The sequence below is a fragment of the Sturnira hondurensis genome, unplaced genomic scaffold (assembly GCF_014824575.4).
Source record: "Sturnira hondurensis isolate 20B ecotype Veracruz unplaced genomic scaffold, ASM1482457v3 Scaffold0020398, whole genome shotgun sequence".
In the NCBI taxonomy this organism is placed as follows: domain Eukaryota; kingdom Metazoa; phylum Chordata; class Mammalia; order Chiroptera; family Phyllostomidae; genus Sturnira; species Sturnira hondurensis.
In genome coordinates, this window is record NW_028093029.1 from 1018486 (window position 1) to 1044426 (window position 25941).

The following is a 25941-nucleotide window of genomic DNA, read 5'->3' on the forward strand; positions in this document are numbered from 1 at the left end:
AGTTACACCCTGGGTGGAAGTCCCTCGCACCCCCTGGCTCAGAGCACAGCCGCAGCTGTTGAACATCTCTGTGAAGCCAGTTAAACGACCCTGCCAGAGGTTCGCTGCAAAGCTGTTGCTGTGCAGAACAGCTCTGCATGGCCCTGCTCCCTGTGTCTGCGTCCCCCAGCTCAGACTGGGGGGGGTGAGGACATCGTACATGTATTTTTCTCTAATATTTCCTGAACACCCGGAGTTCTGGGCCGCATTACAAATCCCCATTCTCCCCGCCCCCCCTTGGCTGCACTCTGTTACAACACTGCAGTTTAAAGAATCAGGAACCTGCAGCTCTTATTTACCATTTTAGGGATGAGAAACTTGAGGTTACTTAAATGATGAATGTTAAATTGCAAATCGGATGGAAACATACTGAAATTTTGCTATAGTCTTGTTAGGTATCGAGTAGATTGTGGTATAAAATCACTTTCTCAAACTGGCATCACATCGGTGTGAGCAGACCCTGTGTCGCGTAACCGGAAGGACACTGTGGAAGGAGTCTGCATTTCATCAAGGAGTCTGAATTTCTAGTTAGTGTTTGAACCACTCCCTTTATCTTCTGGGCAAGCAGAGGTTGAAACGATGCAGGACCGCAGGTGGTAGTGTGAGCGCTGCAGACGGCTTTAGAAGTGGGGGGTTTGCACAGTTCCCGTGTCTGTCCGGTGTGTTGACAGTTCCTGGTGTCGGAGACAGTGCCTGCAAGGAAGTGGGGTCCTGCGGTCGGCCAGCCCCACCTGCTTCTTCCAGGCAAGGCAGGGAGCCCCCCAGACGCACTGCGGGCAGAGTGCACCCGTCCAAAATCCAGAGTGGAAAGTAGAGTCTCATTTCTGTAGTGACTTACACATACGACTGATTCCAAACTGACCACACTGTGTATTTAATCTCACCAGTACTATGTTAGATATTACGGCTTTTATTCTGACTTGCTTAGAATTACTTAACTTGGAAAGGGTAGGGTTAGATTTTAAACCAGGCCTCAAATCTTCTGACTTCAAAATCCAAACCGTACATGGATTTATAAAAAAGAGTTGTGACTAAATGTATATTAAAAGCCTCTGACATTCCAGATTTTATGAAAGATGCTTGGCCGTTTAATTCTCACAGCAGTCGAGTGAGGCAGACTGTCCTGTCCTCACCGATGACTTTTGTGCCGCTGATTGAGGACAGACAGGCTGTGACGGGTCCCGTGCCCTCTTCACGGCTTCCTGTCATGTTCCATTTCTAAATTCTGGGGCCGGAGCTTCACCTCAGGCCTCGTGCCCCTTGGTTGTTTGTTCAGTGTGTGCCTTACTGCCACTGTCACCAAAATAGTGAGAAGATTCTTCTCCTATCTCTGGTCATTAAGGTCCTTGTCACATTCCTAACTAATCAGAAAATTAGTTTACCAAACCTTCACTTTACCAAGGAAGGTTTGGTAAAGTGATGGTGTTTGGTGTCAGACAGATGTTCTCAGTTTTACGTCTCTGGACAGTCTCAGAGCAGGTCAGAAAGTCAGTTCCCAGTCGTGGGAGAAGAGCAGGCAGGGTGGTGGTGGAGACGGGCAGAGGAGGGAGGAGCCCGTGCTGCGCCCCTGCTGACCTGAGCCCTCCTCTCAGCCACAGAGCTCCTGTACTCCCTGCAGTGGTGCGCAGAGTTGGACAACCCAGCACCTTTCCTGGCTGGGTTTCAGGAAATGCTTGAAAAGATGAACATTACGTACGAGAACTTGTGTGGACTTGGTAATACTTCCACCCTTTTGCGCCTGCTATTTAACAGGTAAAGACCCCTTTCAAATTCCATTTTTAGGTCAGCATTTTACTGCTTTATAGCTTTGTTTCTTTAAAATGTAAGCCCTCTTCATGCTAATTTCTCAATCAGAGGGTTGATCTAAATTTATCCAAATTCTTAATGATAAATTCTTTGTGGATGCTAAGTACTTGATTTTATTTTTCTGGGGAGATACCTGGACTTTGTGTTACTAAATTTATCAGCATGTTCAAGGGGCAGATGATAAAAGGAACAGAGCCTGTTCTGGCTTTGACTTGTCATCTGTGACCCACTCCCCACCCCTGCGGAGATCAGCCTATGTCCTGCACGCTGTCCCTGCTGTATCTGGCTACAAGAATCACAGGCCCTCTCCCCAGATGAGGAAGTAGGTATGAAAACAGGCCATCGTGGAGATGGTCACAGTGAGAGGTTCTGTGGTTGAAATCGCTGGGTGGGACTGCCTTTTCTTAGGAGAGTCCAGGTTCTGGGCCCTGGCTACACAAGTCTTCCTCTCTGGTCCCGCTGCCCCCAGCAGCTGCCCAGAGCCCACCCGCCACAGCCGCAGCCTCTCGGCCTCTCTGACCTCGGACCTGGTCTTCAAGCTCAGGGCTGTTGTGCGCCCAGTCCTTCCAGTCCTGGGGACAGAAGTCCTGTGTGAGGCGACAGCCTCATAGGGCAGTGGATTCCACTCTATCCCAGGAATCCAGGGAAACAGTGTTTAAAAATCCTAGGTACAGTTTCAGAATGGATTTTTTCCTTCATTTTTTTAGGTCCATGGAACACGGCACTCTGTGGTCTCTTATTATTGCTAAATTGATCCTTTCCCGAAGCATTTCATCTGATGAAGTAAAACGGCATTATAAGAGGAAAGAAAGGTATAATTACCTAAAATTTTCACTTTGTAATTTATTGTATTTGGTCAGCTTGGCAACCTCCAACTAACCAACAGTTTCTAATGAATTGAGGAAATAAGGTCTAGGAGATGAAATTTAGTTAAAGGAAATGAAAACTTAAGACTGAAAACAATTTGAGTTGTTTTATGTTTGGAACATGTATTTTTGTGATAAGCATTTTTAACTTTATAACATTTTGTTGTAGAATTTGACACCGGTTTTAAACAAGCCGTGTTTCATAAACTTACTCTTTTTCCCCAAAATCTCTCTTGTGGATCTTCCTGTTACTTTCCATCTCTGACATCCTTCACCACCACGTTATTTGTTCCATAGAAAGTGCTTCCCTTTTCTCTTTATAAGGGTCATCCTATTGAAGTGTGTTCTAGAAATGCAGTAAATGTGCTCTTGACCCAAAGAAACACACTGTGGTTAGACGTGCAAGAAGCCTGCTGGAGTGGCTCATGCCGGAGAAGCCGAGCATTCAGAGTAAACACTCAGCTGAAATTCACCAAGAGGCATTTTGAATTGTTTGATTTACTAAGAAATATTCAAGAATGACATGTTTATGAAAGCACAGTAGAATTGTAAACTAAATTTTGATTTTTAAAAATCTTATTTAGAACTTTAAAAAACTTATTATTTCGAGATAAAGAGTCACATGCAAATGTAAGAAATAATACAAAAAGATTCCGTATGTCCCACATTTAGTTTCCACTTTGGTGCATCCAGAAAATGGCAGTGACACAGTGTATCGGTCAGGGTCGTGTGTGGTCCATTGTATGTGACCATGAACAGCCAGTCTTCAGACAGAGAGCAGCTTTGATCGTAAACTTCGCCCATATTACCTTTCACACCCACAGCCACCTCCCTTTGTCCTGTTTTGTTGTCTCTGGCAACCAGTAACCTGTTCTCCTTCTCTGTAATTGCCTCACCCAGTATATGATCTTTTGATACTGGTTGTTTGTTCGGCATAATTTTTTTCTGATTATAAAAGTAATAAGGAATTTACTCAAGAACTATTTGAACTAATTACTACTGAAATGGATAAATACTTGACATGCAAAAATCAGTAACTTTCTTTTTTTTAAAGATTTTATTTATTTATCTTTAGAGGGGAAGGGAAGGTTAGAAGGAGAGAAGTATCAATGTATGGTTGCCTCTCATGAGTCCACTGCTGGGAACTGGCCTGCAACCCAGCCATGTGCCCTGACTGGGAATTGAACCGTGATCATGTGGTTCGCAGGCCCGCACTCAATCCACTGAGCTACACCAGCCAGGGCAAAAGTCAATAACTTTCTTATTTATCAGTAATAATGACTTGAAAAATGTCACAGGAAAAAAGATTTCACTCCAAATGACTGGACTATAATACCTACAAATAATTTTAATAAAAAGCATAATTGTAAAATTTAGTAAAGATTACAAAAGAAAGTAGGAAGATATGATCTATAATTTCACTGTAATCACAGTAAAAAAGTTCAACAACATGATTTGAAAAAGTTGACATACTATTCTAAATGTAGTGTGAACTTGAAGGGAAAATGCTGAGGAATAGCTAGGAACCCTCTGAAAGAGAAAAGCAAAAAGAACTTGCCCAACTGAACACTGCCATCAAGCCGTGTGAAAATGGTGAATAGACAAACCAGTGGAGCAGAGCACAGAGTCCAGAAATCAAACCACGGCCGCGTGAGAATTTCATGTCCGATACAGGTGACCCTTCAAATCAGCGAAGAGAATCAGTAATAAATGATACTAGGAAAATTGGGTATGTGTTTTAAAAATATAGTGAGACCCCTTCCTGATATTACGTGTAAACATGAAGTTCAGGTGAAAGCTAAATTTAAAGAATAGATCTGTGAAGTTTTAGGGAAATAAGACCCTGGATTTTCTTAAATGGAGAAGATCTTCTTAAGCTAGGCACAAAACCCAGAATCCATTAAAGAAATGATAGACATTTGATTATTTTAAAAATGAAAGCTCCTAGCACCCCAATTGTCCAACAGCGTGAACAGACAAAAATACAGCATGTGTACAGTGGAACGTTGTTCAGCCTTGAAAAGAAGGCGGTTCTGACACATGCCTCAACATAGGTGAACCTTGAGGACATGCTACTGAGTGAATTGAACCGGTCAGAAACAGACGAATCCCGTATGATCCCACTAATTCGAGGGACCTCACTTAATGAAGTTCATAGAGACAGAAAGTAGACGGGGGCTGTCGGGGGGCCGTTTCTGGTTTATTGGGTACAGTTTCAGTTTTGTGAATGAAAGTTCTGGACTGTGTTTGACCAGCAGTGTGAGTGTATGTACACTTAGAAATAGTTAACACGAAAGATCCCATTATGTGTATTTTACTACAATGAAATGAATACTTAAAAAAAAGAAAACTATGACAAAAATACAGTAAACAAAGTTTAAAGGCCAAGTGACAAAAGGGAAGAACACATTTGCAGATTAACAAAGAATTAATGTCCATCATACATCAGTACCTTCTATTAATCACTAAATCCAATTTGAAAAATGTGTCAAGGACTTGAATAGCTCATTCACAGATGAAATGCAAAATATGAAGGGAATTGCCTTGTCAGTAATGACAGTCAAGTAAAGCATGTCTGACATATTGCCAGGGATTTAAAAGATTCGTTAAGTGTACAGAAAAAAAGTGGTATGTACATTCTGCGAAAGTTTAAATGGGTTAGGGTTTTTTGGAAAGCAGTTTGAAATTCAAAATACAGGGCATTCAGATCCTTTGATCTTGCAGTTGTACATTAGGGATCGAGCCCGAGAGGTGTTTGCACATGTGTTCAGGGACATTGCAGCCTGTTTATCAGAGCAGAAAGTTGGGGAGTGTAACCTGAATGCCCACTAACAGAGAAATAGTTCAACTGTGATATACCCATCATCTGGAATATTTGTGTTTGTAATTTAGTTCCATAGCTTTAAAATATCAATACAGAAAATAACTTATACCTATATATTCTGACACAGAAAAATCTACAAAGTATGTGAGTGACAATAACAACTTAAATACTTTGTGTTTCAGTAGAAAAGTCGCAGAAAACAGTATGTCTAGTGTGATATGATTATGTAAATTGTCCCAGCTCTCTCTCTGTCTACACACACACGGATAGCAGCTTATAGAAAGGACACACAAATAGCACTGTGGAAATGGACTCAGTGGACTCTTTAGAAAACTATGTTATGTGTATAACACTAAATAATCATAAATGGGGGAAGTTAAATATGCTTATTTAAAAAGTTAGAAATGTGTTAAAAAGAAAGAAGCGGCAAAAAAATAATTATTTGTAGTTTCCTCATCTAAAATCAGCAGTAATCAATCTCTCCGCAGTTACTTTTATTTTTTCTATATAATTACTTTACATAGCGGAATTACTAACCCTTTGGAAATAATCTGAATAAGGAATTTTCTGAGTTAACTGCACATTTAGGGTAAGTGTAATTCATAGTTTTTCTTTCCTTTAAACAGCTTTTTCCCACTGACAGAAGGTAATATGCACACCATTCAAAGTCTCTGTCCATTTCTGTCAAAAGAAGACAAGAAAGAATTCATTGCTCAATGTATACCTGCCCTTTTGGCCTGGACCAAGGAAGATCTTTGCAGTACAAATGGTTAGTTTCTTGAAAATAAATAGTCTATTAATTTAATTATTGCTTGAGATGAACGAAGTTTCTCTTAATACCAGAATCCAAACCTAGGAGTTAAAATTAAGTTATAGCTGATCTGTTCCTGGTTTGTACGTTTGCTGCGTGACAAGTTGACAGTCAGTAGGATGAGTGTCCGTGGAGAGTGCCCGTCACCGTCTTGTAGGACAGGGTGCTGCAGTCTCCAGGGAGGGTCTGCAGCCACAAACATCCTCTCTCTAATCACTGCCTTTTCATCTGTAGCTTTTTAAAATCCTCCCCCATGCACATGTGGGGAGGAAGAGGGAAAGAAGCATCAGTCGGTTGCCTCTCATATGGGCCCCAAACAAGGGCTGAACCCACTATCTAGGCACATGCCCTGACCAGGAGTTGAATCCGCAGCCTTTGGATTTATGGGCAACACTCCGACCAGCTGAGCTGTACCAGGGCTATACCAGGGCCCGTCTGTAGCTTTTTAAGCTGTGCCTCATCTCTCTCTTCCTAGTCAGCCAGTGACTGAACACAGAGTCAAATGAGGGAATAGCTTTTGTGTTTTACACTTTTGGGGATGCCTTTCCAGCCGTTAGTTCATCTGTTTATTAATTTAATAAACTCTGTGGAACACTGGCTGTGTGTCAGCCCCGTTTGTAGAGAAGACACAGAAAATTATGTCTTGTGATAACTGACATAACCTCTCTGTGGAAATGGCAGAAAAGGGGTTCTTAACTCTGCTTTGAGTGTCAGTGGCAATTTCACTAAGAGAAATGTTTCAGTTGAGTGTTCATTTTCCATAGGGCCTTAGTTTGGGAAGGACAGAGTGCAGATAGCTCAGTTTGGCCCACAGAGGTGGATTCTGAGACGGGAGGAAACAGACCCTAAGGCCTAGTTTGTGTCTGAGTTTGGACTTGGAGCTGTAAGAGCTGCTGGCCTGTGTCAGGTAGGCAAGCAGCACAGCTCCCTTGGAAAGCGCATATTGACCACTGTTGGGGTGGGCCTAAGAAGTGAGGTGGGAGGAGAAGGCTGGGTAGGGAGCTACTGGAGTGGTCCTAGAGACAGAGAGAGTTTAAACCGAGGCGTAGACGGAAGAGAGGGTATAGAAATGCACGAGAGTTCAGACATAGAGTTGAAGGGGCTCTTGGATCATGTCCTGTGTTGGGGAGACGGAAGCACTACTGACCCTTATAGAAAATCCATGAGGACATCTGAGGGTTAGGAGAATGGGGAGGAGTGTGCAGGAAGCTAGTGCTACTTTTTAAATGCATGTGATAGAGGTGCCTGTGGAATAAGTATTCAGATGGAGACTTCAGTAAGCCACAAGCCACTAACTGGGTAGCAGCAGTCCTGCTGCCAAAGGCCATGGTGTGTGGGTGGCATGGAGTCTGTAAATGGGGGTGAGCTTGTTCAGACACACTGCCAAGAGAACACAGAATTTAAAGGATGTGGGGAGGTAGGGGCAGGGTGGAGACTTGAGAATAAGAATGAAAGTTAAAGAGAAGCAGAGGAGAGCTTTCAGGTAGTGCACATAGCCTGTGTTAAATGCCACAGAAGGTCAAATAAAATTGGAGACCAAGCGTGTGCTTTGGCGTTGTTGGAGAGACTAGTTCTGAAAAGGTATAGGCAGACCACCTGTTTCAAGGGTTTGATGAGAGGGTGGGATCTGGAGGCAGTGACAAGGTCAAAGGGAAAGTACACGTGGGGAGGAGGAGGGGTAGAAAATCGAGAGCGAGCGATTGGGCAAGTTCCCAGGAGCAGAGCGGGGAGGTGAGAGGGTGGGGTCTTGAGCACCATTGGAAGACGTCTCCTAGGTGGTGGCTCTCCTCTGAGACAAGGTCAGTGGGGGCCTGCAGATGCCAATGCAGTACAGGGTTGAGACCCCGGTGGGACCCTGACTGATGAGCTTCAGGTCAGGCCACTGGACGAGTGGAAACTGCACTGTAGCTTTTATGAAAGATAGTGAAGGTTGAGACGATAGGAGAAGCTATGCCATCAACAAGCATTGGAGGCATTGCCACACTGACTCCCAGGACCGGCCTGTGCCAACAATAATTCTCTGGGCAGTTCTGCAGCGGGAAGCAGTCGACCCAGGTGCACAGAGGAGAGGGGCACCTGGTGGGAGCAGCTGATGTGTCCAGCACAGGCTGCACCCAGGACAGCAGGAAGGTGGGGGCAGGGGCGGGTGGTGGTGCCACTGCCTGGAAGGTGCGCAGCCCCCTGCAGGCCCGGCAGGGGGACACTGAAGGAGGACAGACGTTTTTGATGTTTGACAACCAGCTTTGCTCTTTCAGCCCAACTGATGAAACAGAAAAACAAATACGCTTAGCTGTTAGAATATCAATTATTTCTGGTTATTCAGAGGAAGGCCTGAGTAGGTTTGCAGTTGTGAGTATGTGAAACAGTTTATTCTTATATTATTATTAATCGTTGTCTTTTCCATACAAACAACTGTAAACTACCTTTGCCTACCCTGTACCATGAGTCTCCTCTATTTTGCCAGCCAGATTTTTTAAAAAACCTTTCTCTGCCTGTAAAGGAAGAAGAAAGGCGTTAAACGGCCAGCCCTTGCATGGTACAGATTTGAGCCGCGTGGGGCCTCTCTTGCACAGGGTTTTTTTGTTTTGTTTTGTTTTGTTTGGGTTTTTTGTTTTTTTTTGTTTTCAGTAAAAGCACAATTTCCCCTGTGTGTGCCCGGTATTTTCTCTCTGCGGCGGGGACTTGCAGTGCAGAGGGTCCCACTGTGCGTTGTTCCAGGCGATTTTGTATAAGGGAGTTGAGCATCTCCAGATTTTGGTGTCATGGAGTGGGCTGTTTTAGAACCAGTTCCCCACAGTCACGGAGGGATGATGGAAGTTTTGGGAGAGGCAAAAGTTACATGCAGATTTTCAACTGCATGGGGGTTGGTGCTTCTAACACCCCCTCAACCCCTAGAACTTCTCAAGAGAGTTTTAATCTGTGTCAAAGTAGACCTTTTTAGTAGCAGTACAATGAAAATTTTTTTTGAAGATTTTACTTACTTTTATAGAGAGGGAAATGGAGGGAGAAAGAGAGGGAAACAGCAATGTGCGAGAGATACATTGATCAACCGATTTGATTTCAAATTCATTGAATTCAAATTGGTTGATCAGTGAGGACCCGGCCCCCAACCCAGGCATGTGCCCTGACTGGGAACCGAACCAGTGACCCTTTGGTTCACAGGCTGGCCCTCAGTCCACTGAGCCACATTAGCAAGGACAACATTTTTTTGAATTTTCATTTTGAATTTTATTACAGGAGGATTTGGACATCTTGCCATTTTAAACTCTTGTCTGCAAACCAGAAGCATAGATGATGCAGAGCTGTTGCATGGTATCCTGAAGATCCTGATGTGCTGGAAGGTAGACCATGAAGATGTTTTTCTTTTCAGTTGGTAGGTGATACTGTACACTGTGTTTGCCTTCCCGAATTCAATCTGGAGGTAGAATATGTATTTTATAGTCGCAGCTTTGTAAAGTAGTAGGATGGTAGACACCTGAGTCACTCTTTTATAAGAATATAAGACTTAAAACAGGATGTTTCTACGAGAAGGTCTACATAACTCTTTCGCGCTTTTCTGTTTGCTTTGCTTTTGTCTTTCTCCCAGTGACCTCTCTGAAGTGAGTCCAGAGATCCTGGGAGTGAACATAGAGGTGATGCGGTTCCTCTCCCTGTCCCTCAAGTGCTGCCCCCCTCCACTGGCCCAGAGTGAGTGGGACTTCATCATGTGCTCCATGCTGGCCTGGCTGGAGGTAGGGCCCCCTGGCGTCCCGTAACCACGGCTGGGTCTCCATGTGGGGCTCGGTCCAGAACTGTCGACCAGCCGTGTCACCCAGTGGCTGTCGTCAGCGCCTTTGTGGCTGTGTGCTCCTCACCTGCTGCAGTTTCACTGACAGTGAAATGACAGCTTTGGTGTTGGCCAGCGTCGTTCCGCGACCAGGCTCCTAACTGCTGTCGGACGGTTTTCCCCATTGGCTCGTGTTAGTGGAACAGCTGCCGCACAGCCCTTGCTGGCTTTCTTTCCATGGCCACCTTTTTGGACTTTCTAACTGTTCTTCAGGCCCAGGTGTCACTGTTGCCAGAGTAACCCTCAAAGGTCAAATGGGTTCGCAGGGAATCAGTGTAGTCCTGGCCCAGAGCAGCCTGTTGTGTCCCTGCTGCAGGCTTCCCTGCAACGCACTGGGCAGGGTGCATCGGCCTGGATTCGCCAGGCTGCTCCGCCTGCTCTTGGCTGGATGCCGTGTGGCTTGGGGTTTTTAATTTGACCTAGCTGAGCCTCAATCTCCATATTTTAAAAGAACTTAATAATGCCTAATTAGTAGGGCTCCTGAGAAGATAATAGATGATGTTTTTAATGTGTTTTACTTGGTAACTGGTAATTGATATTATTTTCTTTTGTAGTTTTAGAAATAAAAAGCATTTTAAAATAAATGGGTTGATTCTAATTTGTACTATTTAATTTTGAAAAAAGTAATTTTGATGTAAACTATATAAATGCCTTCTGAGACTGTATATACACTACAGTTGCTTTTTATTGTAAAACGTAGAGAAATGAAAGGGACTCTTGTATTGCCTTGATTTTTGATTCTCTGGCAGAGATCTACTGACCTGTGTAACTTTGGTTTTCTGCAGACCACGAGCGAGAACCACGCGCTGTGCCATGTGCCCCTGGTCCAGCTGTTTGCCTGTGTCAGCTGCGATCTGGCCTGTGAGCTCAGTGCCTTTTTTGATTCCACAACTCCAGATACCATGGGCCACCTCCCTGCAAATCTGATCAGTGAATGGAAAGAATTTTTTTCCCAAGGCATCCACAGTTTGCTCTTACCTCTTTTGGTTACTGTTACAGGCAAGTAAAAGAGGGAGATTCATTAAGAATCACTTGTCAAAAATTTCAGAACGTCTTGGGATGTTATAGTCAAACAGTGCAGAATAGTCAGAGAAGAGACCAGAGAGAAAGCCAGGCCCCTCAGAAGTACCGTGTACTCGGTTCCTGATCTGAGTTGAAAAATGACAAGGCATCAAAGACCACTGCAGATTATAGTGACAGCAACTTGGACAACACAGAGAGGTCCTGTGGAACTCGAACCTCTCTGTCCTTTTTAAAAATGAGATGCTGGAAGTCATTGAACGGTTGAGATCATTTGGTGTTATATATGTTCAGTTTACGTTTCTAGTTGCAAGGGGTTAATGTCTGTGAAGTTATGTCATTTTCTCTAATAACATTTGATTATCTGTGAGTCAGTCAAGCTGCATTGCTCATTTTGTTTTGGGATATACACCTTTTTCCTTTTTGTCATCAGGACAGAGCAAAGATACATCTGAAACATCCTTTCAAAATGCAATGCTGAAGCCCATGTGTGAAACACTAACGCACATCACAAAGGATCACCTGCTGAGTCACAAGCTCCCTGCAAGGCCGCTTGCTGGGCAGAAAACAGACTTGCCGGCGCACCTGCAGACTTTGCTAGACACACTGGCCCCGTTACTCCTCTTCAGAGCCCGGCCTGTGCAGATTGCTGCCTATCACATGCTATACAAGTAAGAAGTCAGAGTCAGTGTTGTGGTGCTCTAAAAATGGAGTATGTATTTAGTTTTAATTATGAGTCATTAAAAATATCAAAGTTGCCCTGCCTGGTGTGGCTCAGTGGGGTGAGCGTGGGCCTGCAAACCGAAGGGTCGCTGGTTCCGTTCCCAGTCAGGGCGCATGCCTGGGTTGTGGTCTGGGTCCCCAGTTGGAGGTGCGCATAGGGACAACTACACATTGATGTGTCTCTCCCTTTTTCTCCCTCCCTTCCCCCTCTCTAAAAATAAGTAAATAAACTCTTTTTTAAAAATTTCAAAGTTAATAAGAAAATGAAGACAAAGTAAACTTGACCATGCATTTTTTTAATGACAGGCAATGCCAAGTTTCTGGTCTTTTGGTTCACCGTTCTCCATCCAGAGTTTATCTTTAGATAGTCCTGGCCATATATAGTTATTTCAGAAAACATTAAAGAATATCTTTTTTGTTTGTTTGTTTTTAATACATTTTGTTGATTATGCCATTACAGTTGTCCCTTCCCCCCCTTCACTCCCCTCCACCCTGAAGAATATCTTTATTACTAGATAAGTATTAGTCTTTCCGCTCGTAAGTAATAATTTTTAACAACAGACGATGTAAAATAATGTTATGATTTCCAGGTTGATGCCAGAATTACCGCAATACGATCAGGATAATCTAAAGTCCGAAGGAGAGGAAGAGGAAGAACCCGCCCTGTAAGATGTTTAATAGTGTGTTGTATCGCATCCTCGCAATCGGTCTCACCTGCAGCGGCCTCTGAAGACTGAGGCGTCAGCACAGAGTGTGTGTTCCCTCCCGCACCTGTCACAACCATCTGTGGACATCAGTGCAGCCTAGCATTCATCCAAAAAGGATTGGTCCTCTCTTAATTGCTCCTAAATCATATATTCAGTTTGCTACTATTTAGTAAAGAATTCTTTTTGGCCACATGGCATTGTTTATGGCCAAAAATATCAATGGAGCACCTCTTTGGTGCGAAGTATTGTCTAAATGCTGAGAGAAGAATACAGTGTTTAACAGATGTTTATCTTTAGATAAACATCTAAAGGAGCTTGCGGACTGAGGCAGACAGTAGCACCTGTAGTAGAAGCCAGCATGTGTGACAGGTGCTGAGAAAAAGGGTGGGTGGCAGGTTACGGGGCCTCCCTGCTGTGCACCGGGACAGGGAGAATGTCTTGCGGAAGAGACAGCTGTGCTGGGTCCCTCAGGATGGGCAGCATGCTGGCAGGTGCAGGGAGACCTGGCACAAAGATGGGGCAGTGCAGTGCTCGGTATGTGCTGGGCATGTCTCGCCATCACCACGTTAATTTGTGTCTTTATTGTCGTCCTTCTTCCATGGGATGTAGCTCTGGGAAGAGGGATTTTTGTTTCTCCTGGGTTATTTGCACAGCACCCAGAATCGCTCCTGGCCTAGAGCGGACTTGGGAGTGGTGCTCATTCGTGGAGGAAAGAGTAAACAAACTAGTGTGTGGAGTCGGGGGACGAGGGGGTACAGCAGAAGACAAAGCTGGAAGGCTCCTTACAGATGACATTTTTTAGGATGTGGGCATTATTTGGTACAAGATGGGATATCACGAGCTGATGCTGGCACTAGTAGGAAGTACAAATTATACACAGAAGCCAGCAGGAATGGAGACCGTCCTGGGAATCGTCACGTGCGTGCAGGCGGTATGGAAAGGGAGAGGTGGCTGAGCCGGTGCTTGTGACGCCTAGTGACTGTTGTTGCCTGGAAGAGAGGCTGGTGTGTGAGGGTGGTGTCGGGGGACACCTGTGTGCAGGAGCGGGAAGACCCCGGTGCAGGGGCAGGAGGAGGCAGCACAGGGGCAGAAATGTGGGTAAGAGGAGAGCCGCACTCAACAGGCTTCCCACACACTGGGGCTCTGATGGCCACGCTTAACTGGCTCAGTCATGAATTGATGGTGAACTTCCTGAGACAATGGAGGGTCATGCGGTCTCCGCACCGGTGCAGGGTGAGAGGGCCTGGTGGGACTTGGCCTCCCCCATCGTCCCTGTGTGCTGAGGGACTGTGGTCATTTCAGCCTTTCGGGGTATGTGATTTTTTTTTCCATCTACAAAACAACATTGAAATAGGTGTTTTCTAAGAGGGATTTTAAGTGGTAACTTCTAGAGTCTATACTGTTATAGCATGTGTCATGTTGGTTATATTTATAAGTATTTTATATGTAATATCTGTTACTTTAGTGTATTACATACATATTTTATACTTACATGTTTATAAACAAAATATATAATACATGTATTTTTATGTATAAGTCACATATATTTGTATATTTTATGTCTTTTAAGTTGTGTAATTACCATTATGTGAAATTAGGAGTTAAAGCTGAGTTTACAAAGGGAAACTTCGAGAGTGGTGTTTGGAAAGCAGAGAAGGTTTTTCTAGACTGTGAGGGTTACGTATGTGGTTGTGTGCTAACAGGGTGAGGTGTGAGGATGACTGTGCTGGCCCTTGTTCACAGGTCCCCGCCAGGAGTGCTGATGTCTCTGCTCAGCACTCAGGAGGACCTGCTGGACAGCATCCTGGGGTCTGTTCCTGTGGGACAGATCGTCACGATCAAGCCTCTGAGCGAAGACTTCTGCCATGTCCTGGGCTACCTCCTCACCTGGAAGTTAATACTGACTTTCTTCAAAGCGTCTTCCTCTCAGGTCAGTGAGTATGGGGCAGCTTTTGATAGTTCTGTCCTAAGGAATTTATCTCGTTTAGAGAAAGAGCTACAAAGCATTACCTATGTTGTTCAAGGTGTTATCCCTAAATGCTGAAAATAGCCTGTTGCAATTTGCCAGAACTATTCTGCAGGCACCAGATGTCTCCATCCCCTTATATTTAGGAAGAAAGCTGGGAAGATCTATTCCTTTTTTTTTTAATTGTCTTAAGCAGATACTTTAAAAATTTCTATCAAACTTTGAATCACTGTAATCAAACTTCTTTGACAGGTCAAGACTTTGTTTATCATTTCATTTCGAAAGTATGGTGTTCATTTCCTATGTAATTTTCAGAATGCATGGATTACAGCTATGTTGTTCGAAATGACCCATGTCTCGGCACGGATGTGTCCACGTGTGCATGTTAGCGTTCGCCACTCCGAGGGGTAGACCACGCTACGGAGGCAGCACAGCCCGGGCTGTGGGGGCCCTGTCCTCCTCTCTAGGCCTGCAGAATGCCCTGAGCTAGTTTTGTTTGCTGGTGACAGACTTCAGTAGCTCACTGTTGGGCTTTAACGTTGGTTTCTTTTTTTCTTTAGTGTGTATATATGTATGTATTTATTTACTCACTTGTTCTGTTACAGTTGTCCCGATTTTTCCCCCTTTGCCCTCCTCCACTCAGCTCACCCCCAGCTCCCACAGTCAGTCCCCACACTGCTGTCCCTGTCCATGGGTCAGTCATGTGTGTTCCTTCAGTAGACCCTTCCCCTTCTTTCCCCCATTCCCTCCACTGCTCTTTCCCCTTTGGCCAGTGTCTGTCCCATGTTTCCATACCTCTGGGTTATTTTTCTCATTAGTTTATTTTGCTTATTAGATTCCTCTTATAGGTGAGAGCATATGGTATTTGTCTTTCACCACCTGTTTTATTTCACTTAGCGTTATGCTCTCCAGGTCCATCCATGCTGTCACAAAGGGTAGGAGCTCCTTCTTTCTTTCTGCCACATAGTATTCCACTGTGTAAATGTACCAGCACTTTTTGATCCTAGTATTCCTTATTTGTAAATATACCACTCAAATACTGATGGGTGCTTAGGCTGCTTCTGGCACTTAGCTACTGTAAATAATGCTGCTATGAACATTGGGGTGCACAGGTTCTTTTGAATTGGTGATTCAGGGTTCTTAGGGTGTAATACCAGCAGTGGGATTGCTGGGTCAAAAGGCACTTCTGTTTTTAGTTTTTTGAGGAAATTCCGTACTATTTTCCACAGTGGCTACACCAGTCTGCTACATTTAATGGTTTCCTAAAATATTGCTGATGTCCAAAACATTGCAGAGAATTGAGGCCAGTGTGTATATGAAGGAGTTTTGGCCTTGTCAGTACATATTCATAAATCTGGACACTAGCCACTCTTCACCTTTCCCATTGAACCCGAGGCTGGAGGGACACAAGGAGTTAACAAGCACCTGTGTGAGCTTGCAGCCTGTCCGGAGCTGTGCACAGGTGAACTGGAGTGATGCATGCCCCCAAAGCAGTGATTGGAAGGGTCCTATAAATAAATAAAATCAAGATGGGTCCTGTAACAGAATTTTAAAGAGATAAACCTTAATTGGTCTTAAACCTGGTCAAAAACTCCTAGTGAGTTTGATTGAACTGAAACCACTCTGTAACTTAGACCATTTTTAGCACTGGGAAAGGAGACCCTCACCCATCAGCAATCACTTCCCATTGCCTCTCCAACCCTCCAGCCCTTGGCAACCCCCAGTCTTTGTTGTCCATCTCTGAATTTGCCAACTGGGGACAGTCCCACACATGGCCTTCTGTACATGGCTTATTTCACGTAGCATGTTCTCATGGCTCTTTCATGTTGCACCATGCATCAGTGCTGGGTCCCTTTTTATGGCTGGACAGTGTTGTCCCATGTGTTCTGTAAACCGCAGTGTGAGAGTGACACATTCGTCATTGGTGGGCACTTGCACTTTCACTTGGGGCTCTTGTGAATGCAGCTGCTGCGAACGTTCACATATGAATTTTTGTGTGGCCATGTTTTCACTTCTCTTGTGTTGTACATCTAGGAGTGGGATTGTTAGGTAACATGTTTTTAGAAGCCCATTTGATATATATATGATTAATTCTTTTAAATTTCTTTCTGCTTTTTAAAAGATTTTCTTTAATTTTTAGTGAGAAGGGAAGGAGAAAGAGAGAGAGAGAAACATCAGTGTGTAGTTGCCTCTCGTGAGCCCCCCGCCAGGGACCTGGCCCACAACCCAGGCATGTGCCTTGACTGGGAATTGAACCTGCAACTTTTTGGTTTGCAGGCCTGTGCTCAATCCACTGAGCTACACCAGCCAGGTCTCCTTTCTACTTTGTATTTTGAAAAATTTCAGTTATAGAGAAATTGAAAGAATATTTGATGAAGTCACATACATTTTTCCTATACTCACAGATTTTTAACATTTGCATGCTTTCTCCATATTTACTTTTTCCCTGCTTATCTGTTTGAAAGTAAATTGAAGACAGGATGCTTTACCAAAAGTCTTTCAATACATATACCCTAAGAACAAGGGCACATTTATACATAAGTAATTATTACACTCAAATTTTTTGGACGTAATGGTACTGATGTGTCCGTCACAGCTGTCTCTCCCTCTCTGTGGAGAATGGAGTCAAGGGTTGTGGGTGCATTTGTTGCCAAACTTCTTTAGCCTGTAGCTCCCCACTTTTCTTCTCTTTGCTGTCATTCCTCAGGTCAGTGATTTAGTGGACTCTTTTACAATTTGGGTGTGTCTGATTGTTGCCTCGTGGTTAGATTCCGGTTAATGTTCTGCCAGAGTGCTGACACCACCCCCCCACCCCCCACCATAGTGACGTGTCCTCATTTTCTCACCTCTGGGGGCACAGAGTGTCAGTGTGTCCTTTATTGGTAACATTAGTGTCTGCCAGAATTCTCCATTGTAAAGATACATCGATCAAGATATTTTAAGACTCAATTCCCACCCTGGCTGGAGCGCTGGCCGTGAACCAAAGGGTTGCCTTGTTGATCCCCAGTCAGGGCACTTGCCAGGGTTGCAGGCCAGGTCCCCAGTGTGGGGTGCTTGAGGGGCAACCGTGCATTGATGTTTCTCTCCCCCTCTTTCTCCTTTCCTTCCCGTCTCTAAAAATAAACAAATAAAATCTTAAAAAGAGTCGATTCCAAATCCCATGGCTTAATCCCTGTATTTGAGCACACATGGTGTTTAGAAAACGGGGCCTTTGTCCCCTGAGGAGCTGGAAGAAATCATTGTAAAGCAGGTACGAAGAGCTGTGGTGTCTCCACGAGCCCGTGAAAACCTCGGTGCCACTGAGGGACAAGGAGCTCTAATGCCCGGGCCTGCCACGGGCTGCAGCATGGCCCGTGGGGCCAGGTTCTCCTAGTTTAAGAAAGAAACAGAAATCCATATTTTTGTGTGAAATTTCCTGATTTATGAAAGAAGACATGTCAAACTTCTGGTCTGCACTCTCTGTCCTGAAGCGGGGTGGAGTGTTTTGTATAGGGTGGGGTCGGCCATGGAAATGGAATTAGTTTTAGGCAAGATTTTGAAGGATGCAGGACTGTGGTGTGGGGATGGTCAACAAGTCTCCGGGGAGGTGACGGTGGGAACAGGAGGGTGACTTCAGGAGGACGTTAGAAGCACATGTCACGCGGTGTGGAGTGGTGATGACGTCTGCTCATTGATGTTGGAGAGAAGGTGGTGGTGTGTCGCATGGCACACAGGGAGGGTCGGGACATGGCGTCCCTTTGGTAGAATTCCTGGATGCAGTTCTAAGTGCTCACATTAATTGTTTTGTATGGCGCTGTTGTGTAGTCTGTTATACTTTGATTTGTTCTTATCTGTCAGTTACCTTGTTTTAATAGGTTTACTAACACATGTTTGCTTTCCACCAGCTTCGAGCTCTGTATTCAATGTACCTCCGGAAAACAAAGAGTTTAAATAAACTGCTCTATCACCTGTTCAGGCTCATGCCAGAAAATCCGACCTGTGCAGAGGTGGCTTCTGAGTTCTCTAACAAGGAACCTAAGACTTTCTTCACGGAAGAGCTGCAGTTGAGCATCAGAGGTCAGTGAGGGGTGAGGTGCACGCGCACACACATGCATGTGTTCTCCTGGACGTGAGGTTCAGACCTGTGGGTGGGGCATGGCCCCAGATCTGGGTCCAAGTGCAGGGATTTCCATGCTTCTCTGAGTAGGACGTGCGGCAAGATCGGTGGGTTAGGTCTTGGAGAATTTTGTAAGTTTTTAAAGCCTAGTTTGCTGAGACTTATCTTTTACTCTGTAAATAAGTATTTGTTGTGTGGTAATGTTTTGTATGGGAAACAAAGGTGAGTAAAATGCTCTCCCTTCAGTGTGGGAGCTCAGATTTCTGCTAAGGAGACAGGCATCTAGCAGTACTAGCGTGTTACCATCGATTCCAGAGGATAATTTTGTAAACGCCTTGGAGCTGTGTGGGTGGGGCGGGGAGGCCGAGCCGGAGCCCTGGGCCACCGCAGACACAGCAGTGATGCGGGGAGTGAGGGAGGCCGCTTGCTGTTGTCTTCCGTTGTCCCCCCTTCATCACTCTGTGTGTTTCATGTACCAGTGACTTCTCATGTGAAATGCAGAATGCTGTTTCTGGGCAGGTTTTCCAGTGTCAGTTCAGATCATCTTTTACTTCTTTTTGCCATCCTAAGGGTTCATTTTAAATATGTAGGGAAACACTAATACTGTAGAATGCCAGTTTCTTTGGTAATTTTTTCATGAGCTCTAGCACTCATGTTGAGGAACTAGGATTTTCCTAAGGAAAAGACTCTTAGTCTGTTATTCTATGTATGAAATACACATTACTCAGAGTTTGCCTTTTTCTCAGAAATGACGACCCTCCCGTACCACATTCCGCACTTGGCATGCTCGGTCTACCACATGACCCTGAAGGACTTGCCCGCCATGGTCCGGCTGTGGTGGAACAGCAGTGAGAAGCGGGTTTTCAACATTGTGGACAGGTTCACGAGCAAGTACGTCAGCAGTGTGCTCTCTCTCCAGGAAATTTCTTCTGTGCAGACCAGCACACAGCTGTTTAGTGGCATGACGGTTAGTATGCTCCTGAGCTTGTTCTGGAAAAGCGGTTTTAAATGTGGAGTCTGATGAGAGCAGCAAGTGTGCCCACGGGGCCAGGACTCGCAGGAACCGCCCACTGTACGTGGCGGGTCCCAGTGCTGATGCGTTGGTGGTGCAGTGCCACTAGCCCAGTCCTCCAGCGCGCATCGGTTCATGGAAACCTGCCTCGCGGCATCCAAACTGACACCAGGCCCCAGTGCCGTGGGGTCAGGCCACCCAGGGCAAGGGAGGAGAAACACTGACTGTGGGTTTTGTGCCAGAACTGGACAATGGCACGTGGGTAGGAAGGGTGCTCTGTGAGCACGTTGCGGGGTCGTCAGCAGAGGGGCTGGGGACTTGATGGAGGAAGCTGCTGTGAGGCGAGCAGGAGTTTGTTCTGGAGAAATGTGGGCAGGCATCTAGTGTGGAGAACACAGTGTGGTAGCAGCACACGGCATGGCTGTGACTGTCCCAGAAAGGAAGAGTCGCCAATGTTCATGCAGAGCAGGGCTCCTGCAGGCGAAGGGTCAGAGAACAGGCAGCTCCCGTGATGAGTGAGGGCCACACTGGGATTGGCCTCAGGTAACAATCTTAAGTATTTGTCCCTGTTTACTCCCTGAGAAGTTTCTTGAGGCTGTGACCCGTTTCTTGGGTCTGAGCTGTTAGGTGACATTGTGTGACTCTGCTAGAAAGCCAGGGTCCAGACCAAAGCATTGTGGGAAGACTGAGGTGGCTGCTGTGAGTGCAGGGTGCCTGAGCGAGGCAGTGTCAGTGGGGAGGGAAGCTGGGCGGGGGGTTCATAAAGACTTGCAGCTGCTGGAGAGCGGCAGGGGGAGTTAAAGATGGTCCTGTGGTCTTTAGCCTGGAAGTAGGGAAGTCTGAAGAGTACATTTGGGGGGGACGGTCATTTGTGTTTTATGTCGAGTTTGCAGTACTCATCAGAGTACTGATGAGTCTTTGATGAGTCTTTTGGTCTTTGTATATACAAAGACCAAAACTGGGTATAAATGTTTTGACTATCAATTCAGGAGAATTCTGTGGTAGAGAAAGACTTGGGAGACATCCAGATATACGTATAGCACCTGATATGTTGGAAGACAGGGAATAATTACTAATGCATTCTGTCATTTCTTTTCAAAAACTACTAGTATTATGTGGTCAACCTTATATAATAAAATACAATGTTTTATGAGCAATGTATTTTTTGTAAAACAAACTTTGAATGTCATAAAGTCTCTATAAAATACAATTGGCTCTCCTTACCCGTGGGTTCTCCATCCACGGGTTTAGCCAGCCTCGGATGGAAAAGCAGAGTTGGTTTCCAGGGATTTGGACCTGCAGAACCAGGGGCTCGAGCCCTGCAGGTTCTGTTCTCGGGGGACAAGGGGGGCGGGTCCTGCAGCTGGTCCTCATGGATACCAAAGGAAAACTGTATGTTAGGTATTTATTAAATACACGAATGTGTTTACTTGTGTTTTCTTTGACTGGAAACTTTTGCTTCTCATAGTCAACCTATGGAAATGATTTTTGAATGAAAGGAAGGGAAGAAATTTGGAAAAACAAATATCACCGTTCATGTGTTTCAGGTCAAAGCTCGAGCTGCTACTCGAGAGGTCATGGCCACTTACACCATCGAGGACATAGTCATTGAGCTGATAATACAGCTGCCTGCCAACTACCCGCTGGGCTCCATTGCTGTGGGGAGTGGGCGGCGCGTGGGCGTGGCGGTGCAGCAGTGGCGCAACTGGATGCTACAGCTGAGCACCTACCTCACCCACCAGGTGGGTTTGCAGCTGCTGAGCTGCCGCGGGACGCGACAGCAGAACCTAAAGTACATCTCTGTCCGAGGTGCAAAGCGACCTTACAGGTCCTTGGATGAGCACAGATAACATGCCTGAATGACTTGTGCCTGCCAACCTGGTGTACTTTTTAAGGCTCTACAATTTCTTTTTCTGGTGTTGGAGAAAAATTGGTTTGACTTCATTGACATTATAGATGATGTAGAAAAATGCATGTTATTAAGGATGTTGAGAGTGAATTTCTTTGTACAGTGCTGGACAGATGAGTGTCTTTTGACCTACTTTAATGTTTCAACTCTTCTTCTGTGGTTATTGAAATCCCTGTACTTTCAAAGACCTTTCACTTTTTTTTTAGGATTTTATTTATTTATTTTCAGAGAGGGGAAGGGAGGGAGAAAGAGAGGGAGAGAAACATCACTGTGCGGTTGCCTCTCACACACACCCTGCTGGGAACCCGGCCCACAACCCAGGCATGTGTCCCGACTGGGAATCGAACTGGCAACCCTTTGGTTCACAGGCTGGCTGGCATTCAACCCACTGAGCCACACCAGCCAGGGCTAGAATTTTTGAAGTTGGGTCAAAATGACTAATTGGTTGTCTTCAGTGTACATTTATTCTGTCTTTCTTCTTGTTAACAGAATGGAAGTATAATGGAGGGCTTAGCATTGTGGAAAAATAATGTGGACAAGCGCTTTGAGGGCGTTGAAGACTGCATGATCTGCTTTTCAGTCATTCACGGTTTCAACTATTCTCTTCCCAAAAAGGCCTGTAGAACATGCAAGAAAAAATTCCACTCAGCCTGTCTGGTGAGTCTAAAAGGAAATGAACATTTATTAGGCTATATATATTATATATCTGTGATGTCTGACTTTGGACAAGAGAACAATGGGAGATAAGCTCAGCCATAGTTAATGGGAGCATTGTGATCACTGGGTGTTTTCTAATACAGTGCTCAGCACTGAGAAACACAGCTGGTCTTGTGAGATCTAGAAGTAGACGGAAAAGTGGAGCTGAGGGCCAACTGGCCTCGGAGCTCAGGGCTGTGTGCCCCTCACCCTGACGCCCATTGCTTTGCCTGCTCCTGTCTCCAGGGGGGACCCTCGGTGGGCGGGGCCCGCGCTGGGCGGGGCCGGACTCAGCCGCCGGAAGTGGTGTTGCTGTGGAGATGAAGGGGCGGGGCGAGGCTTTCAAGTGTTCGAGGTGGTTTATTGCGGTGTTGGAAGGTTGCTTTGGGTGACACGCCAGCTTTAGAAAGTGCTCACATTTGAAACCTTTTTTTCCAGTATAAATGGTTTACCTCAAGCAACAAGTCCACGTGTCCACTCTGCCGCGAGACCTTTCTCTGAGGCGCCTCTCCCGGAAGTGGCCCCTGCGGGGCGCGGCCTGGGCCCGCCCTCGGAGGCCGCGCCGGAAGCCGCGCCGGTGCGTGCGACGTCGGGACCGCCCGCCGCTCGCCTGGGGGTGGCTTTGTAAGTGTTCGGAGGTCCTTTCTTTTCCATGCGACTGTCACGTGTTTCAGAGAAGATATTTATATTAATAGTTTAACCTCTTTGTATATTTAAAAATAAATATGGGAGAACCCTAAATGCCAGCTCTGTAATTCGTGAAAGCGGTGTATGGGTCCGTGTTCTACAACAGTCCGGGGAGGCCGGGGAATCCGGAGGGGTCGTTTAGACCGGCCGATGTTTTAAGACTTACTACTTATATCAAAATTAGTATTCTGATGAGTGTAGATTGTTTTAATGACAAAAACGACACGAAGCTATCAATACGGTTTATCTTAAGGCCCTGGAAGCCTGCTCTGAAATCTGAGCTGTGCGGGGCCCGTTCACCGCGGCACCGGTGCCCCCAGCGGACCGTCCGTGCGGGTCCCGGACGGAGCCCCCGCCTGAGTCCGGAGAGCGAGGCTTTCGGGGGGCGGGCGCCGTTCGGTTATTGGGTCGCGGAGGGTGGCTGTCCACTGTGGACGGGGGAGGGGGGGTGGAAAAAACACAATAAATGTTTAAATGCCGTAGACCGCTTTCAATTTTGTAAGCGAATTTCGCTCTTTACTGGCCAGAGTTGCATTACATTAGATTTGAGGGACCTGATTTTTCCATTCGCGTTAAGAATTTTAGCACCAAGGTAAAATGTGGAAACGTACAGTGGAGCGTGACGGGCCGAAGTGCCGCGGGAGGAGCCTGCCCCTTGCCCCCGCCTGTCTCCGCAGAAACTGGGCCCAAGGTGCGCCGTGTGGGCGCTGGCACCTGGAGGAGCCCTCCCCGGCGGCTGGTGCGGCGCCAAGGGGCGGCCCCTCGCCTCTGCTGCAGACGTGTCATTGGCCAAAAGCCACTCCTGTGCAACGAAAGAACGGGCTGCCATCACGTGGGTGCATGGTTGTTCCCGACAGAGTGTGAGCGTGTCAGAAGTGTCCCGGGGGCCGCAGGCGTGGGGTCCTGCCCTGGCCGGATCCTGGGCTTTGTCTGCAGTTGTCGCCCTGGCAGCCTCGAGGCTCAGAGAGCAGGAGGTGGTGCACAGACCGCAGAAGTCTTCTACCTCTTCTTAACCCCTTTCTTAAAACGCTCTCTCCGTGTCTCTCTCCGACACAGGGACAAACCCAAAGGATTGTGGTGGTACTCTGTGAACGTCACACACTTTTTCTGTAATAGTTGTTCTGTAATAGGAGCCTGCCTTTAACTTTTGCAGTATTGCTCCTTCCTGGCTCCCAGCCCAAACCCCAAGTCGAAAAGAGAAGAGGATGGTGGCGCCTCAAAATGTTTTCCCCAGTGAGGTTCAGGTACCCATGTCCTGTGAAGAAACCTGTGCTGGGGAGGGCGCCCACTCCTCGCACTCAGGCCTTCGGATGCGCATACTGGGGAGTTGTACACACACCTGTGAAGTGTGTTGCTATGCATACACCCCCAAAAAAGCTTTCCAGAACAAGACTGAGATTCAGAATACCACAATAAAGTTTTATTTATGTACCTTCAGTGGCTCTAGAGAGCATCTCTTAAAATTGTAGCATATGGACATTTTAAAATTGCATGAGATTCAAAGCCCATTAGCAGAATTATTAATTTAAAACCCCAATGGAAACTGCAAATTTCAGATTTTAGTTTTACCTCTTACTTATCACATGCTCTGATGTATGTATTTGAGTTTCTGTGGCTTGAATAATTAATGTTATTACTAAATAAGTTTTTTGCTGTGAATAATTAATGTTATTTGATTGTTATATCATGTGCTCATTAAATTTTTAATTATAAAATGTCAGATGTACAGAATAATACAATATAAATGCCCTCGTACTCTTCACAAACTATTTTGCCATTTTTATTTCATTTTATTTTAAAGATTTTCAAATGTTTTTAAAGAGAGGGGAAGGCAGGGAGAAAGAGGAGGAGAGAAACATCAATCGGTTGCCTCTTGTATGCTCTGAGCAGGACCAAACCCGCAGCCCAGGCAGCCCTAACCACGAATGGAACCGGTGACCTTCCACTCTGTGGAATGGTGCCCAACCCACTGAGCCACACAGGTCAGGGCTTGCTTCTGAATTTTACAGAAATGAAATGTTACTCTCTTGCACTCCTCCCCAAGGACACGTCTGTCCCTCCCTGGAGCCAATCTGGTAACTTGAAGTCGGATTCCTTCCTGTTAAAGAGTTTATACTTTACCACTTCATATTTGTGGATACGTGTTTGTGTCCATAAATAATACATAGCGGTTTCTTACACCTTTACATTGGTGGTGTGCTGTCGTATGTTGTGTTTCGTCACTTGCCTTTTCACTTGCCATCACTGCCATCCAGCCTCACACAGCACCAGCTCACCCACCAGTTCCCCCCCAGATGGCCATCCCAGTTGCTCGTGTTTGTCCTCGCTGTGCCATTTTGGATGGGGCTGCACACGTACATTCTTGAGAACGTGTCCTCATGCAAATGGGCTGAGTGTGCTGCACAAGTGCCCCAAGGTAGAATTGCTGGCAGGGGTTTCTGCACTCTGTGGCCATGGACGTTGTCACACTGCTCTCCAGTGGTTGGTGTGCAGGTCTGCACTGGAGAGAACCCGGTTTCCCTCCCCGCCAAGTTTCCCAGTCGGAGCTGTGAGACATGGCTACTGACAATATTAGCTTCGTTTCATATATTTATTGGTCATTATTTTGTGAGTTTCTTATCTGTATGCTCATTTTTCTCTTGGATGACTTGTGCTCTTATTGATCATAGTGCTCTATCTAGTACAGGGCTGCTTCTAGTGCAGGGCTGGACTTGAACGTGGCCTGTAGCTGTCTTCAGTTATACAGAATTTCCAGTTAAACTTAGTCAGATTTATCATTCTTTTCTTGTATAATTTTGTTTGTTCCCCGAGGTTTAAAAACACTCTCTGCTGATTTTCCTGCAATTAAATGATGTGGCTGTTGTAAGGTTGCAGTTGTAACCCATGTTGATAGCCGGCTCCTTAGCGTTGGCTATACAGCAGTATACCTGTCTCTGTGGAGCCTGGTCTTGCG

The 25941-nt window shown here is 45.7% G+C and overlaps 1 protein-coding gene across 3 annotated transcripts in view; it reads left to right on the plus strand.

Moving 5' to 3' along the window:
- LTN1 (listerin E3 ubiquitin protein ligase 1) overlaps positions 1-24347 on the plus strand; it is a 47517-nt gene extending 23170 nt beyond the window's left edge. Inside the window, exons 17-30 of one of the 3 annotated variants that reach the window (XM_037029677.1) lie at positions 1632-1791; positions 2553-2657; positions 6162-6304; positions 9584-9719; positions 9933-10077; positions 10958-11171; positions 11626-11863; positions 12506-12580; positions 14366-14552; positions 18473-18644; positions 19431-19651; positions 21244-21438; positions 22095-22262; positions 22740-24347. In XM_037029677.1, coding sequence (XP_036885572.1) covers positions 1632-1791; positions 2553-2657; positions 6162-6304; positions 9584-9719; positions 9933-10077; positions 10958-11171; positions 11626-11863; positions 12506-12580; positions 14366-14552; positions 18473-18644; positions 19431-19651; positions 21244-21438; positions 22095-22262; positions 22740-22802 — 2222 coding nt within the window. In that variant the 3' untranslated portion in view covers positions 22803-24347. Of the gene's footprint in view, positions 1-1631; positions 1792-2552; positions 2658-6161; positions 6305-9583; positions 9720-9932; positions 10078-10957; positions 11172-11625; positions 11864-12505; positions 12581-14365; positions 14553-18472; positions 18645-19430; positions 19652-21243; positions 21439-22094; positions 22638-22739 lie in introns of those variants that run through there. The other 2 variants (XM_037029676.1, XM_037029679.1) reach the window with 2 other exon arrangements.
- Positions 24348-25941: the final 1594 nt, after the last annotated feature.